Genomic DNA, 16781 nt, shown 5'->3' with positions numbered 1-16781 from the left:
TATAAGAATGAAAAGCAGACCTAAAAGGTTTGTTTCAATGTTTTTCATGGCTTGCAATAACTAACTACTTTAGATTAAAAATCATTAGGATACTTAACATGTAATAAGTTATTCTGTTCTGACAAAAAGAAAAGGTTCATTACAATTCCTGCAATTATGGATGTCACAGGTAAAACGGTATTGATGGTGAAAGTATAGAATCAATGCAGAAGGGCTCCTTGAGCTTTAGATTTTCATAGGTGGTGAAGTTGATTTTTAAAGTAACAAAGCGCCACGATTCAAATGTTTCTTGTTATACAATGCAAAATCTACAGATGTGATATAGTTGTGAAACAAGTATGCTACCCTCAAATGGATGTGTAGCATTAATGGAAGAGGAGAGTTAAGAGCAGAGTAAAACATCATATTGTATGCTTTTGAGTTTTAATTCAAAGCCTTAGCTACTTTTCAAACCCTGGTAGTTAGTCAATACTGCTACCTAGTTTAAACCAAAGACTGTATGGAATCAGTTTGAAAATGAACTTAATTGAATTAGCTTATGTATGTTTTGAACATAGGATAGCCACCTTCCCGAGTTTAAAGGAGACTACCTCTCTTAAATATGTGCCCGTAAAAGTAAAAAATAACCTATGAGTAGTGCTACCAAAGCACTCATTGTATAAATGAATAGCGTACTTGGGTCACACCTGTTGCAAGTATGAAGACCCCGCCCACTCAAGATATTCCTCCCATGACGTCACTACAGATCATTGCGGAAGTAAACCGAGCAACGAAACAGACCGAAACCCAAACAAGTTGGTGTGTACCCTTTACCAATATTTCCAGGTAAGGAACTCGCCATCTACACAAACTGTTATTGGCTTTTTAAATGGACTTTCAATCTAAGTACTTGAATGTGTTTGATCAGTTTGTTGTTGTTAGCCGAGCGTTAGAGAGAGCTAGGTGACGTTAGCTAACCTTAGATCGCGCAAACGATGACAGAACAGACTGCTAACAAAGCAAAGGCTAACGTTAACTAGCCAAAAGTCAGGCTTGGCAGTATAGACCCGAGGGTTATGTTTCTAAACGGTTATCTTACAGTTATTAAATAGACGAAAAAGCGAGAAATTAAACGAGATAAGATGGTAAAGTCTAAAATACTCAACGTAGCCGCTTTTGCTCTCCGTTGCGACAGGCTAAAGCTAGCTTTTATTGTTTAGAGCGGTTAACGCTAAATGTGTAAATCTTACTAACGTTACGGAACTAGCAACCTAGCATAATGTTTTGTGAGTGACGTATATGTGTTTGGAGTAGTTAAATCTGCTTAATCATTCTGTTGCGTTGAGTCGGTCATGCTCACATGATTAAGTGACTCACTGGTTCAGGAGTCAGGAAGAGGTAAATTCAATGAGCCCTGTAGGTTTGCTTCTGTATGTAATCTGTTCCTCTCATGCTCTCCCACCTGTTCATAGGTAGTCTGTCATCATGCTGGGGGGAGGATTCAAAGCAGAGAGGCTAAGAGTTAACCTCCGGCTCGTCATTAATCGACTGAAACTCCTTGAGAAAAAGAAAAGTAAGTTCAAGGCTGACTTAAAACCCCCACGAGGATTCATCATCTTTGTTCCACCAAGTAACAACAGTTTAACCTTTTCCCATTCCCTAATTTCCCTAAAATGAAGCTGAGCTTGCTCAAAAATCCAGGAAGGAGATCGCAGATTATCTGTCATCAGGAAAAGATGAGCGGGCTCGTATCCGCGTGGAGCACATCATCAGAGAAGACTATCTGGTGGAAGCCATGGAGATCCTGGAGCTCTACTGTGACCTGCTGTTGACTCGCTTTGGCCTCATTCAGTCTATGAAGTGAGTAACTCCGACAACTAGGTGTGCCAATTCCCCTTTTATTGAATGTGAAATGACTACAGGGAATGTGTGGATTTAACTTTATTATCTTCTTCGCCGGCTTTCCATCTTTTAACTCCTTTTCTGCTCCAACTAATTTAGGGAACTGGACCCAGGCCTACAAGAGGCAGTGTCCACCCTCATCTGGGCAGCGCCTCGTCTCCAGGCTGAGGTGTCTGAACTAAGAACTGTAAGTGCTGTTGATGTTTTTGTGCCGTTTTCAATAGTATTGAACAAGTTCTGTCCATTAATTGCTATTGTGCCAGTCTTGTAAGTTGTATCTCTAAATGTATCCATCAGGTATCTGAGCAGCTATGTGCAAAATACAGCAAGGAGTACGGCAAGCTGTGCAGGACAAACCAGATTGGAACGGTCAACGATCGGGTGGGCTATTTTTTTTTCCCCTGAAGTCGGTTCAAAAAGGGCTTACACCCTTTTAGCTTATTAACTTCTTTTGCAACAGTTAATCAAATATCTGATATGTTTTATAGCTGATGCACAAACTGGGTGTGGAGTCCCCTCCTAAGATCTTGGTGGAGCGCTACCTGATAGAGATCGCCAAGAACTATAATGTGCCATACGAACCCGACGCCATGGTCCGGGTAAGAATGAAAGATTAAAGATGTTATTATTTGCTATTAAGGATGAAATCATGCATTGTGTTTGTCTACTCGCTCATCTACTAATGTCTCTGGACAGCCCGAGGTGGGTCCTGGAGAAGAAGCTGACCTGATTGACGTGGACAATGACAAGAAGTTTGGAGGAGGAGGAGGAGGCGGCGGCGGCGGCGGCGGTTTCACTGCTCCTGCTGGTGTAATGCCCATGCCTATGCCTATGCCCATGCCTATGCAATCCGCTTTCAACTATCCAGCTCCTAAAGGACCCGTAAGAGATTTCTTTTTTTTAATCATCTTATCTTTAGTTATGATTTTGGTGGGAGTTAGGCACCTTTTGTTAGAACATCTGTGGAGTAGGAATGGGGGAGTTGAATGAACCATCTTTTTGTATTTTACCAGCAATCATAGTACCCAAGTACGTTGTATGGTCTGAAAGCAAATTTTTGCTTTGTTACATTTTACTTTTATAGTAGTTTGCTGCCTCCCTCAGACAAATACCAGAATGTTGTTTTCCTTCAGGAACCATATAACCCTTCTGTTGGAACCTACAACCACTTCCAGCATCCCATGGGAGGAGGGCAGCCCCCTCAGCTGCCTTCTTGTCCCCCCACATACGAGTCAGTAAGTGACTGAACACCTCCACCCCAATGCCCCCTTCCCGTTCCAACAGATGGACAGACGGACAGGGCAGGGCATCATTCAGGGAAGAGCAGTTCATTCAGTTGCTTGCAGTTTTGCTCGTCTTACTTTTTTTACATTATTTTTTTAAGAGTAGTCCCAGATTCGGCTTCATTCACATGAAGTGCTAATAACTAACTACTAACCTGATTAGATCACTTGTTCTGACTAAAGCAGATTAGTGTTAAGTGCTCTTTAGAGAGAGTTGGGGCTAACGAGTCCTCAAGTAAATTTTTCTGTCTCACACTGAAGATGAAACTTTCTCAATAATTCCCGTGCATATTTACTTTTTCACTTTTGAACATAATTGTGGATTATTTCTCAACACTAACACATATACTATTATTTCATTTCATATGCAGACGACATCACCCATTACACATTTCCTCTGTGTTTCAGATTGATGACCTAACTGACAAACCTTCTGTTCCTTCCCAGGTCGTAGGTAGGTTCCTCCAAAACTTATGAGTTATTCTTTACAACCTGTTATTGAAGTCATCCCCCAGATATTTAAACAGCATTTCTTCATACCTATGTGAAAATGTTCTATTTAGTGTCGCTTTCTAACCTGACATTACGTGGTGTTTACTTTTTGTCATTGCACAGAAGGCCTTAATTAACATTTTTCCCCATTGGAAACCCACATATGTTCTGTTTAGGCTGTTTCATAAACTACTAGATATACTCCTGCATAAATTAAAATGTAATATCATATATTACTCTCAGGTCCTGGCCCTTCATCTCAGCTATTTGACAACAATGCGCTCCCAGAGCTCCCCTCTGTTCCCGATACACTCCCCACGACCTCCTTCGGCAGAACAAACACCACCTCGGATGACATCGACTTTGACGACTTAACGCGGCGGTTTGAGGAGCTGAAGAAGAAGACCTAATGCTTTGTCCCTGGTCTATGCACATACATTTACACAAACATACACACAGGCATGTGCTGTCAACCCAGCAGCGGGGAACTGGAAATTTGTTGGTTTTCTCCCTTCCACGTTCAAGTAATCTTACATAGATATAAACATACAAGGATGTATTCTAATTGCTCATTTATACAAATATAACCTTTGGCAGTTAGCGGAAATGTAATTTATGTTGGTTGTACTAAGGAGTACAATATGGTAATTTCTTTCCAGCACATAATATATATTCTTACACACAATCATTTGGCTTTTGACTTCTGTTCACAGACTTTTATTTGTTCCCATCTGTCAATGTAACACATCTCTCTAACACTTTACATCTAAACTTAGATTTGAATTCTTACTTCTCTGTTTATTGTTTTTATTTGGAGTAGGGATAGAATATTTACACTACATGATATCTTGATTCTGCTTTCCACACGCTATGCATTAGACTGAGTAACACAGTTGCCAAGATCAGCGTCACCAGTCAAACCGGGCAGACAGGCCCACCCAGTTTCATGGGGAGTTGGCATTGACATTCAAAAGCCACAGATTGTGTCCGGCTCCAAGAAACTGCATTTTTTTCTCTTTCCTCATACCTTTATTTATTTTTTACATAAAGGTATGAGGACAGAATGACGCCATATTCTCTTTGTGTATGGTTGTGAATTTTTTTTTAGTAAAATTTTTAGATTTTAAACACTCCTTACACTTACACCTTACACAATATAGTGCGTTATCCCTCCTGGAAAAGTTCTATGACGCATGTGAAACCAGTTGCATGAGTGGTGGCCCACAGATGTAAAGTGATAAGTGAACAGTAAATGAAAACCTCTAATTTAATACTCTTCAAATGATATACATAGAATAATTTAGTAAATAATTGACCTCTACTGGGGGAAAAAGTTCTTTAATATTTGACTTAATGTCAGTCTTACCAAATGCCTTTTTAACATTAAAGTACTTAATTTACAAGCTACATGTGTGCACACAAGAGCAGCCACGCAGTGACATCATTTGATTGAGATGTAAATATTAACCCCGGAGGTCATTGGTTTATGTTATCCTTATGTGGTCATGTGTCTAATACTGTAGGTACACCACTGTATTTGCCTTAGTTACAATTTCTCATCAGAGGCCTTTCCAGTCTGTACCAGTGTAATTTTTTTTTCAACCAAAACTGAATAAATTGTATCTGTATGGGTTTTGATTGGATTACACTTTTCTTTAAATGTTCAGCCCTTAAACTCTTGGAATTTTTTTACAATGTGTAGTTTCGATACAGCACCGGTACTATCAATAGGGGTCGGATGTTTCTATTTCCTGTGGAGAAATTGGAGCCAGAGGGTTTTAGTTGTTGTACCGCTGTGTAGCTGTAACCTTAAACCACCCAGCTCTGCTTTCATGGCAAATGGACAATGGCCTTGAGCGCAATGATCTGGGAAGTAAATGAAAAGACTCAAGCTGATTGGTTGATTTAGGTTTTTCATGTTGTTGGGGAAAAAATAGAGATTATTAACACCATGTAACTGTGATATACTCACTCTTTTCTATGATAGACTGTTCTTTAATGCTAAACTTTGAGACAAAGAATTGTGTCTTGTTGCAAAAAAAAAAAATGTTTCCCACTGTATATTATAACGATTGAATAAACTAGTATTTGGATCTGCAATGGGAGAGTTTTTCTTTACACTATTTGCTGTTATTGTTCACAACACTTCCTCTGCTTTACAATGATGTAATGGCAACTGCAGACCAGCAAGGGCCCTCAGTGTAAAGCAAAAGAATTCCTCCTAATAAGAAATATACTCAAGTGGTAGTGACGAACTATAAGGGGGTTTTTGCGACTGAAGTGGCTTATTTTATCGTTTGCCTGTTTTTTTTTTTTTCTTAAGAGGTCTAATTCTTAGTCACGGCTAGACAATCCTCCATCTTCACTTGTTTTACCTTTTAAATTTGTGATGAAAAACTAAAGCATTTGAACGCAACTGGGGTGTTCAATTGTGGCAACATTCATCCTTGAAAAAAATTTAATCAGAAATGTCTCAAAGTCAGATCTGCAGTTCTGTTGAGTTTGTGGAGCCCATTGATAAACGAGGCACTTGTGTAATTTCCACTAGCGTAATCCGTGGGAGTCACATTTTTATACGTCGTCGTCTCTGCTGCAGTAAGTGCATAAAGTCCATTTGACACGATGTTTTGGTTTGAGTACTCTAGTAGAGTGTTGTCTGTTGAGTGAAGTGCTTCCTGTGTGAAGTAGCAGAACATTTACAGACGGGTCAGTTTTTTTAAGAGGCATTTAGTCTACGCAAGAACAAAAGCTAGAGTCCATCAAAGATCTTTGTTATGAAGTAAACTTAAACAATAGTTTGTGTTCGTTCATCACAATGTCCGACTCCAACATTCACACATCTTTTGACAGTGGAGACAGTGAATCAAAAATAAATAGGTTTTAGCTTTCAGACTCATCAGCTCATGGCTGGAGCTGTATCAGTAAAACATCACTATAGATTAAATACACTAAGATGTCAGATAACAGATCTGTTTATTCAAATTCACACATTACGTACGCAGTATCAATAAATAAATAAATAAATGCAGACAAATGGATCAGTGACTAAATGAAAGCACAGAAGGTATAAGACAAACCTCAATGTAGTTAGTTCTGCTGCTTAAATTATTCAACGGGAGGACGGACTGGATCTCACTGAAGTCTGCATGTATGATGAAAAGTTGTGACATGCACCTTCAGCGTGTGTTGAAGTTACGTGGAGCTGAGCTGAGGAAACGTGTTACGCTAAAAGCATCCTCTCTCACGCTACCCAAAGGGTTCTGTGCCCTCAATGGTTGGATGTCGTACTCTGTGATCACCGGCCACGTTGACAGCAGTAAGTTGGGCTGTTAAGAGTCTTTGAATTTCAATATAGCAACAGACTTTTTGAGGAATAATAATGAAAGTGCTGTTAAAACCCACATTAACTTAGATAAAATCAACAGAAAGAAGAAGTGCTTTTTCTTTGCAGATCATTGACATTTTCTATGCAGTATTATACTCAATAGTTGCTTTATTGATAGATTGAAGAAGTTTTACTCAAAATCGTTTAAACTATTAACAATATTATGTAAGATTCTGAATCTGCACATGCATATACATATACAAGTAAAGTGCAATGGTGAGTCCTAGAGGGAAGGTTACAATAGATCTTATGAGCTCTATACTCGCCACTGTTTCAACGGTTAACCCGGTAGTGAGGGACCCATTGGGAGACCGTATAGATATTAAAAGAATAGTTGTATGTAGATGCAGTATGTGTCTGAGACGGTATTGGTGATATATTCTCTAACGACCTATGAACATAGAATATTTTCATGGATATGAGGTCAGACACAGGTTGATTTCTTAGGATAATGAAAATAACTCCCTCCTAAAATGAGATTTTCTTTGCATACTTATCATCATGGATTTTACTTTACTTGGAAAGCAGAATGACATGCAACAGCTACAATTATTTTGTTACCCATTTACTCTGAATCACCCTGAAAACATAATTCTTATCACATACAAGACAGTAAAACAAAAGGTATAATCAGTAGAAACGTTCTATAAGTGCAAAAGAGCGGTGAATCAGTTTGCAGCTGTGCCCATTGGAGAAGACAAAATATCCCACGAAAAGGCAGCCTCCTCAAAGTGTTTGCCTGCCAGAGTACCGTCTACGCTTTCCTTGTTGTTCTGGTAAATGGAGGAGAAAGGGTAGTAAGACTCACGGTACTTTACCGCTCTTAAACGGAAGGATGCGCGCGCTGCAGAGAGAGAGGGGGGAGCCACTTGGAGGAACAGAAAACAAAGCTAATATTTTTACTGCTTCATATGCATCATTTCATCAGAGCCCTCTGCAGTCAACCCAAAACAACATGAAATGGATACCTCTGTCTGCTTTATGAATTAAACATAGACTAAACAATATATGTAATAAATGAAATATAGAAGTTTACGGGCTGATTTCCATTATTTACTCGAGCTGTGCGTCTTGTTTTTGAGTATAATATCTGGCTCTTTAGCAGCTAATTGCTACACTTTGTTCACCAGCTAGTCGTTAGATCTGCCGTTTGGGGCAAAGCGAGTAAAGAAGGGTTTGCTAGTCCAAACATTCACAAACATGGCTTTTAGAGTGATCAAAAACCAAAGCAATGCATTTAAAGATTTAACGACGCCACAGAGGAAAGACTACTGTGGTTACATTTAACATTGCACTTATCAGATGAACACAGAAAATATTAAAGACAAAGAAGTGTTTTTTTTAGCACACACAATACTTTACTAGGAATCTGTGAATCCCAACCTGTTCCGGTACCAGATCTGCTGCATAATGTTTGCTCACCTGTCATCACCTGCTCAATTTCCTCAGTCTCCTCCACAGCCACAGGTTTCAGCATCAGGGCAAAAAACACGGCAAGTCCTATCACCTGTGAACAAAAACAAGCCACAAGAAAACAAACTAATCTTCTATGTAGTCATATTATCCTTTACCATGCAGAAATGCGTTCAGACCATATGCTGCGTGAAGTTACTTTTGAAGATGAATAGCTTGTTACTGTTTTCCCCACCTTGAGAGGCTGCAGTATGAAGATGCTCTGGAAGAGGGAGAGGCCCAAAGAAATGACCCACTTGGTGGATTTTACTTTGCCATAGCTAAAGCCATACAGCAGGGTGAAGTAAGTGGATATTCCACTGATGGACAGCAACAGGAACCAGCCCAGGATCACGCACCACCAAGGCAGCCAGCAGCTCGCCGACCTCTTCTTCGTCTTCATCACTGGAGGCGGGCTGGGCCGAGGAGAAGATGGGGTTGAGTTAAATCAATTCTGTTTACTTTATACATATATATATATTGATATCGGTGTGTTGGTCTGAGTGCTGACCAGAAGACTAAATGGCTGCTGAGGACCATCTCGACTTTGCGAACCAGCAGGTTGGTGAGGTTGAGGGTGTGCTGGTACTCGTGCACACTCGGGAATGGCCTTTCACCCAGTTTTTCCAGGCACATCAGGAGGTGACAGAGAGCGGCCAGGAGGAACTTGCTGCAGTAAACCCAGTGATGATCACTCTCACTCTCCCCTTCGACAGGAGAAAATATAGACCAGTGAGTCATTTGATTATTCTGCAGAGCTTAAAATACACTCCGAAACTCACTAGTGCACCAAATCCCCTCATGGGCCCGAATCAAACTTTGCATCTTTAGGATTAGTTCGGGACTAAGAGCAACAGGCAGGCAGGATGTTGGAGAGCTTTCAGAGACTGAATGAGATTTATCTGTGCCCTAATAGCACGACACAACTGCATGTCTACTGTGCAATGTTATTCTGGTTATTTATCCTTTTATAAATGTACATTTATTTTTATTATATGCTATTGTTTTTCCTTGTTTGTAAAGAACAGAATGGAGAGAAGATATTTTTTATACAACTTCAGGCTAGCAGGAGATGGTAATGTCATTTTTCTGTGTAAAAAAATAATTAAATAACAAAATAGAAAGAAATACCTTGCATGAGATGTATGAATTCATGCACCCTGTCCAGGGCAAGGCAGAGGTCAGTGGTGGACTCCAGTCTGTGCATGTCTGACATCTTGTTCCTGGGACTACTGCTCACTGAAGAAATCACCTCCTCTGTATCCTAGGGGTGTCCGATGGGTGCAGTACAATGTGCAATGTTTGATCAAACACATGGAGTATTACAGTGACTAGGCTTTATAGGGGTAAGGCAAGTGTGATTAACTAAGCCAAGTAAAAAAAGTGCTGAATACACTCAGACCAATAGAGATTAGGTCATGCGCCACCCACCTTCAAAATAGTTGCTATAGTCACTGGGGGCGGTGTAAAGTTCTCCTCAGAGTTTCCTTTTTTCGACTTTGATGTCACGCGAGGTCGGATGCTTCTGAAGATGGTGATGATGAGGATGTTGATTGGGAACATGAGGAGACCACTCTGAATCCCCACCATGAACTCCTGCCAGGTGATTTCCAATGAACCTGGAGGGTCAGTTGATGATGGGAAGCACAATCATTACTCGTATGTCTCTCTTCAAAGTCATCACAGGGCTGCCTGCCCAACACGGGAATGGCACACTCACAAAGTTAGCGACTCGCTGGTAAATATTACGGAGTATTAGGCTTAAGGAGCAGTTATTTCTCCCAGTAGACGGTAGAGAGCCTAACAGAGTTAAAAGGATTCCTCAAATTACCCCAAAAAAGACACCATATGAGACAGAGGCAGGTAAACAAATCAAGTCACTCGCTTTAGGTAGCTTCCTGTTTGCCTCTTTCCTCCCTGCGTCCCCATTAAGAAAGATGCAGTATGTATCATATTTTAATAATATTAATATTAAGAAAACAACAAAAGAAGCTGCAGTTTTGATCTGCCGATGAGGCCATGCCAGGAAACGCCAGTGACAGGAATAAAAGTTTTCTACTCAATAAACTTTAACAGTGGGGTATTGGATGTCCTACGTGGTCCTGGACTTGTTCCGGTCAATTATTAGAGAAAAGGAAGGAATGGAAGTAGCAGCAGGTTGATTTAGGTGCTGCAGGTTGGAAACCCAAGCCAAGCAATCAGTTATATAATGTCAGGCGATGGTGTTAATCTCCTAGAAATCTGACTCCAGCATCAGGTTCATATGTCATGGTTTGGGGTATTTGTTCACCCTCAATAATTTAACCTCATCATCTGCTCACTTGCCCTGTTTGTCGGATGCTATTTAAATGACCTCAATATCTTAGTTCTTTGTAATTTCATCCTTTGTCTTTGCATGGAGTGTGTTTTGTAACCTGCCTGCTATTCCCTCTTGTTCCTTATCTCATCCCCCAAAAACTCCACACAGCTATCCACATTGTGAATAACTGTGAAATGTCTATTTGACCCCCTCCCATCTTTTCTCAGCTTCCTGAGTTATTCATAGATATTTAAGCTATACCAATATAATTGGATCCTATAGTATTTATTTTTCACCTTCTTAAACTATACTCAAAATAGTATTTTCTCATAAAATCGCTGGTTTGTTATGTAAGAAGCCCTATAAGCTGGAAGAATCTTTAGATGCCTACCACAACTGTTATCAACTAACAACAAACATGGTTAAATGAACACAAAGTTTGCAACAATTGACAGCTAAAATAATTAAAGGCCGCACCAAACGATACGAGTACTGGCGAGTTCTCATTTTTAGGAATGTTCCAGAAGGCGATATTGATGGCCATGGTGCACAGCAGTAGGCACATGCAGCAAGAAACCCTCTGGGCACGAGTGAATGGACTGCGTGAGGGAGGATCCACTATGGAAACCCAGATGTGTTCATCCCTGAAGCCATTCGATGTTCTGCTGTGGAAAATATTCCTGACAGAAATAAAATCAGACGGTTTTCATGAGAACTCCTTAAGAACTGAGTTGGTTTAATTCAGCATTGTAAAGTTGTCTGACCTGAAGCTGGTGACCTCGTTGTTCTTTGCAGCATTGAAGGTCTTCTTGGTCATGTTGTCTCCATGGTCAGAACTCAGCCAACACTCACAAAAGAAGTGAAACACATGGTGTGTTTGGAGATCTTGTATGGTCACCTTGTTTATATACCTTATGATACGGGAAATCATAAAACACCAAATATTAAACATTTCCGGCTTCACACCGCCACCAACCAACCATCTGCATGTCTAACGTAGGGCTGAATCTACGCTATCTATCCATTAAAAACATTCCGACATGGTACAACCTATTAGACACAAAGGAGCATGGAAATCTAAATATATTCTGTTTTCAAAAATAAATAACATTTTTCACTATTTTGGATGATAAGTGTTTCTGTTTATCTGAAAGAAAAATAAAACTGTTTTCTCTGTAAAAAGCACTGCACCCCAATCTGGATCATCACAAACTGTTTTTTAATCTCCACTACCATGATGGGTGACCTCCAGAGTTGTCATGCTGCAGCCGGAGGTTTCGCATTTCGCCCAGTGGGAAGGGTGTGGCCAGCAGGAAAATATCGAAGGCTCCCCTCTGAAACACAGGTTTCTCAGGGTCCGTGAGGTTGTGTGTGTCACTGCTTCCCTCTGAGCCAATCACCTTCACCGTAACCTGCAGGAAAGCCCAACAAATGCATGGCTCTGAAGCACCGTGAGGTGTACACGATGTGTCGTAAACAGGCTTCAACACGCAGTATGGTTTGAAGTTTACGACATATGCCACCATCAGCAACATGATTATTCTATATGCTTTTTAAATCCTGTCAGAAACATGAATAAGGAACAAACCACACTGCTGTCGGTGAGAGAAGACTCTTACATTGGCAGTAGTCCCGGCATTCTTGCGATGGCCAGTTTGGACACCGATCAGATAGTTGTACTGAGCTCCTGGGTGGTTGTCCTCCAGCAGGGTCATCTTCCTCTGTTGGTTCAACGTAAACAACAGTGTGGCGCATACTATGAATGTGTCGTTGCACCTGGTTGGTGGAACGAATATGAAGAGCTTAGTTCCCAAACAAAGTCTCCACCACTCCGGACACTGACCTTAGAGCGTGCCCTGCGGTCAGAGTAGCAGGCCCACACCAGAGTGATCAGATAGAGCCCAAAGAAAGCACACAGCAGTGCCAGAACCACAAAGTTCTGAGACACGGTGGCAAACAACTCCGACGTGCGAGATATGTCCACGTAGTTTGGATTCACAAAGAAGGAGCCCCCGAAGAGAGTGAGGTGGTTACACAGGCAGTGAATTCGCTGCGGAGTGCTTTTGTCTCCCACCTGGGACAAAGACAGCACATCACTGTCTGACACGTTGGACAATCAGACAACCAAAATGAATACAGCCAGGTTCATCACAAACTCACCTGGCAGCCGTCACCCCTCCATGTCTCGTGGTCTGTGTCCCAGTACAAGCACTGGCCCATAAAGGAGGTGATGTTCAGCGTCAGGCCCGACACCCAAGTAGAATTGACGAGGCTGGCAGAAACATACCAGACTCCAGAAGTCTTACTTAACATCTCTGGGGTTATCATCCAGCGATAGTTTCCTGTGGTATTAATCAGCCAACATATGACTTATTAATCCAAGTGCAAGGATACCAATAAAACATTTGGTATCTGATGAATAAATAATACACAAGAGAAGTGGGAGCACAAGGCAAACCAGGGTAAAATGGCATCGATTACTATTTTGTGTTTTTATTACAACCATCTCCATCCTAATGGTCCTATTACCACACAGTGCCTGCTCGTACTGGCAGTTACCTGTTGGGCTCAAGGTGGTTTTGTGGCTGAAATGGGTTTCGTTAGGAGGGGATCCTGCAGCCAAAACAAGTTGCAAGGACACATTAGCGTTGGGCTCCACGCTAACGAAGAGGGTGCTTTCAGGGTTAGAAACGTTGATTGTGGTCACAGCTTTTGTGTTATACTCCAACAAAACAGGTTTGTTTGTCGGTATTGAAGATTGTGGATTATTCATGAAAATCTGGAGAATCAAGAAAAAGCAAGTTAGTAATAATATTAATTCAACTCAAGGACATAGATAGATCTTAAAGAGAAATATAGCACGGAATCGTAGATTCATAATTGTGGGAAGTCATTGGAAAACTTAAAAATTAGTTGTTTTATTATATTATTGATTTAGAATTTTGTCTTAATTATTTGTCTGTTTGTTAATTTGTGTAATCTTACAACTTTTTTACCCATTTACATGCATTTATATGCATGGCACAATATCATTAATCTTTCTTCTTAGTTGCAGTAAATGTACCACATTTTCTCCCCAATTTGGTAAAATAGTTCTCTTGTTGGTTGTACCTCTATCATCTGCGTCAGGTTGGCCAGCTTTATGTCTTCATTTTTTTCGCCATCACTAAGTGTAACGCTGCAAACAGTTCCTGTGATGTTTCCATCAGACGGATGGGGATTCTGTGAGAGTGAAGCCAGCTAAGAGGGAAAAAAAGCTCTGTTGAAAGGCTGCAAATGATCAAATAGAAGATGCAAGCACACGTACACAAGACAATACACACAGACCTGAGCGATGACTGTTGGGTAGCTTTCAAACCGATTCCCGAGTGCTTCCTGTGAGGGGAGCTTGACATACTCACCATCTTTTACTGAACCCAGCACAGAGTTGCTGAGGTTAGCTGGTGTTTTTCTTTGGCAAAAGGAAATGACGTTTGAAAAAATGTAACTTGTATTTTTTTTAATGTTCTTTTCAAATACACCATATAAAAATGAACGAACAATTACAAAAGTACAAGCGAAAGAAACATCAGGCATGAGAAAATATCTACCTGCTCTGATAGAGGGTGCCTGTTGGATACTTGATGATAACATTTTCTTGTTCTCCCACATCAATCAGCAAGGAGATTGCTTGAAAGATATTAAAGGATTTCTCAAACAAAGTCTGCAGAAGGGAAAAAAAGGCAAGCTCACCTGGTTGTAACAGCCTGAATGAGAAGAAAATGTGTACAGTGCAGTACTTACGGGCGGGTTAGGGTCATTATCGGTGTGACAGTTTTCTTTGGAGAGAAGGAGGATGCCGTTGGTGCAGTTTTTGATGTGACTAATAACAATGTCTTTTTTATCTTTAGTCATAACCATTTGGAAAAAGTTTGACTTCAGGTTTTTAGTGACTTTCCACAAATTGTCAATGAACTTCTCCTGTGAAAGGGGAAAAAAACATGTTCCATGACACACACTTAATAATGCAAAAACAACAGCACGTAAAGACTGTCCAGAGTGAAGGAACCAACCGTGTTCTTGGCCCTGGGCTCCCCTACTGTGGTTTCCATTCGGTACAGTTCCTTATCCGCCTGCTGTCTCAGAAAAACAGAACAGCTTTACTGCTATTGCTGTTTATTGCCCTTTGGTATTCATTGGTCAAACAGTGTGCATGAGAACTAAATGAGGCCTCTCTCACCTTGAAAAAATCTTCTATATTTGTTTCAGACAAAATGATGACACTTGAAATATCGATGTCCCCTGAAGTCAAAATGTGTTTAGAAGTACCGAGACACAAAGACAAAATCTGTAGTTGTAATTAATGACAAATAATGTTTTAGTCAAACTCACAAGATCTGGTTTTACGACTGGACCCCGATGCGTTCTGCAAAAGAAACATAAGCTCAACATAAGCAGCATGTGATACTGGGTGTAACCGGCGTTATGCTGAGTGTGTCACGTGTCTCTTACGTTTGTGTTTGACGATGACTCACACACATCTTTGAAACAAGAATGAAACTTTTAGCAATATGCAAATTGATTATAAAGGGAAATAAAAAAGAAAACTTTGACAAACTTCCAGCAGTTATTATGAATACAGGAGAAGAAATTGAAAGAGAGGACATGGCAACAAGGTGCAAGCAGTGATGAGGAAGCTGTTGATGCTTACTATGGCTGCAGAGGAAGCCTCGTCTCTGGTTGCAGTCAGATGTTTTGATGAATTGAAGAGGATCCAGCTTCATGTACGTGCATTTGTCCGTTGTAAAATCATTTTCTGTTGTGCAATTGAAAACATGCTTGTGTGAAAAAACACCAGAAGATATTAGGGTTGCTTATTTTGTTGCACATTGTTACAGTTGCATAACCCTGATCTCAGTAAAGACATGTAGACGTATAGCGGCAACTATCAAATATTCATGATGTCCGTTATTCATACGAGTCAATTACAGTGGAAAATGCATCGACAGTTTTCCACAGCGCAGCATGTGGTCCAATCGACAAACCAGAAATGTATCTTTAAGGTAAATGCTGTAATGACATAAAAACTCAAAGTGACATAATCAAGGAAAGGAAAAAAAGGTTTTATTCAAAAGTCCCTCAAGTCAAGTGAATCGCATCAATGGTGCTCGGAACAAAATGAGATGCGACTTTCATGATCAAAATGCTTGAAAATTGACTGTAAATTCACAATGCCGTTAATACGTGTTGCTCTGCTGTTTGGATTAAGTGAATGTTTTTATTTAAAAAACGCAAGTTACGTTTTGTATGATATATCTGAATCTCTCAAGTACTGATTTTGTATTGTTTGATTGTTGTCTGCGAAAGTACTTATTGCATGATATTCCTCAATGTCTTAAGTAATGTATATTTAAATTAAACTCGGCCCTCTTTCAAGAAGGTCAGAAAAGTCACATGTAAAGTGTGCTTTTTTCTCTCAAAAACAAATATTTAAGAACATTTAGCCCAACAATGTTTTTGTATGTGTTGCTTTCAAGGATCTCAAGTAAAAAACACAGTAAACTGTTAAAAGCAATCATGCAAAAGATAAATGCTATGTGCGTGTGTGTATTTAACTCACTTATGGGTACCTGGTACAGGCCTTGGACCCCCTCTCCCAGCCACCAGGAGAAGTGGTTGGTGTGTCTTCCTCTGGTGATGTTCTTCAGGAACAATTTGATCTCTGTGTTCATCACCTTAAGGAGCTCCCCTCCTCGCTTCTCACAGCTGCTCCTGGCTTGGGACCAGGTCTCAGACCCTCCAACAAACTCAAAACAGGCATTTCCAATATTGAATTCACACCCTTCGGGGAAGTTGTTGCCAGTACAGGCCTCTGACTTTCTCATTAAAGATAGAAATCCAACTGAAATCCACCAAAAGACGGAGGACCGGAGTAACATGCCCATAGTTATAACAATGTGAGGAGCCACATAGCGCTGTGGGAACCTAGGCTGATGCTGAGCAAGATCAC

At 40.5% G+C, this 16781-nt stretch overlaps 2 protein-coding genes and 1 long non-coding RNA gene across 3 annotated transcripts; 1 reads left to right on the top strand and 2 right to left on the bottom strand.

Annotated features, from left to right (window-relative positions):
* Positions 1-713: 713 nt before the first annotated feature.
* On the top strand, positions 714-4692 carry ist1 (IST1 factor associated with ESCRT-III). The gene is made up of 10 exons (XM_037450589.2): positions 714-825; positions 1452-1552; positions 1659-1839; positions 1981-2068; positions 2179-2262; positions 2370-2480; positions 2578-2763; positions 3015-3116; positions 3573-3618; positions 3900-4692. Exons 2-10 carry the CDS (start codon positions 1465-1467, stop codon positions 4064-4066), a joined length of 1053 nt encoding a protein of 350 aa, XP_037306486.2. The 5' UTR covers positions 714-825; positions 1452-1464; the 3' UTR covers positions 4067-4692.
* A 2063-nt stretch (positions 4693-6755) lies between these two features.
* On the bottom strand, positions 6756-8768 carry LOC119196118 (uncharacterized). Its single transcript, XR_005114264.2, has 3 exons — positions 8690-8768; positions 8464-8548; positions 6756-7814 (listed from the first exon to the last, which is right to left on the bottom strand). It is a non-coding gene; the product is annotated as an uncharacterized LOC119196118 (long non-coding RNA).
* A 6-nt stretch (positions 8769-8774) lies between these two features.
* Positions 8775-16656, bottom strand: pkd1l3 (polycystic kidney disease 1-like 3). Its single transcript, XM_062562014.1, has 17 exons — positions 16402-16656; positions 14845-14907; positions 14576-14752; positions 14383-14495; positions 14120-14243; positions 13904-14032; positions 13352-13571; positions 12953-13134; positions 12636-12866; positions 12412-12513; positions 12026-12204; positions 11557-11703; positions 11270-11472; positions 9925-10112; positions 9625-9757; positions 9013-9200; positions 8775-8909 (listed from the first exon to the last, which is right to left on the bottom strand). The coding sequence occupies exons 1-17, from the start codon at positions 16654-16656 to the stop codon at positions 8775-8777; spliced, it is 2769 nt and encodes a 922-aa protein (XP_062417998.1).
* Between the last annotated feature and the right edge of the window lie 125 nt (positions 16657-16781).

This window comes from Pungitius pungitius, chromosome 4 (assembly GCF_949316345.1).
Source record: "Pungitius pungitius chromosome 4, fPunPun2.1, whole genome shotgun sequence".
NCBI lineage: Eukaryota > Metazoa > Chordata > Actinopteri > Perciformes > Gasterosteidae > Pungitius > Pungitius pungitius.
The sequence above is the reverse complement of the archived record's forward strand: the minus strand, read 5'-3'. Positions and strand labels throughout refer to the sequence as shown.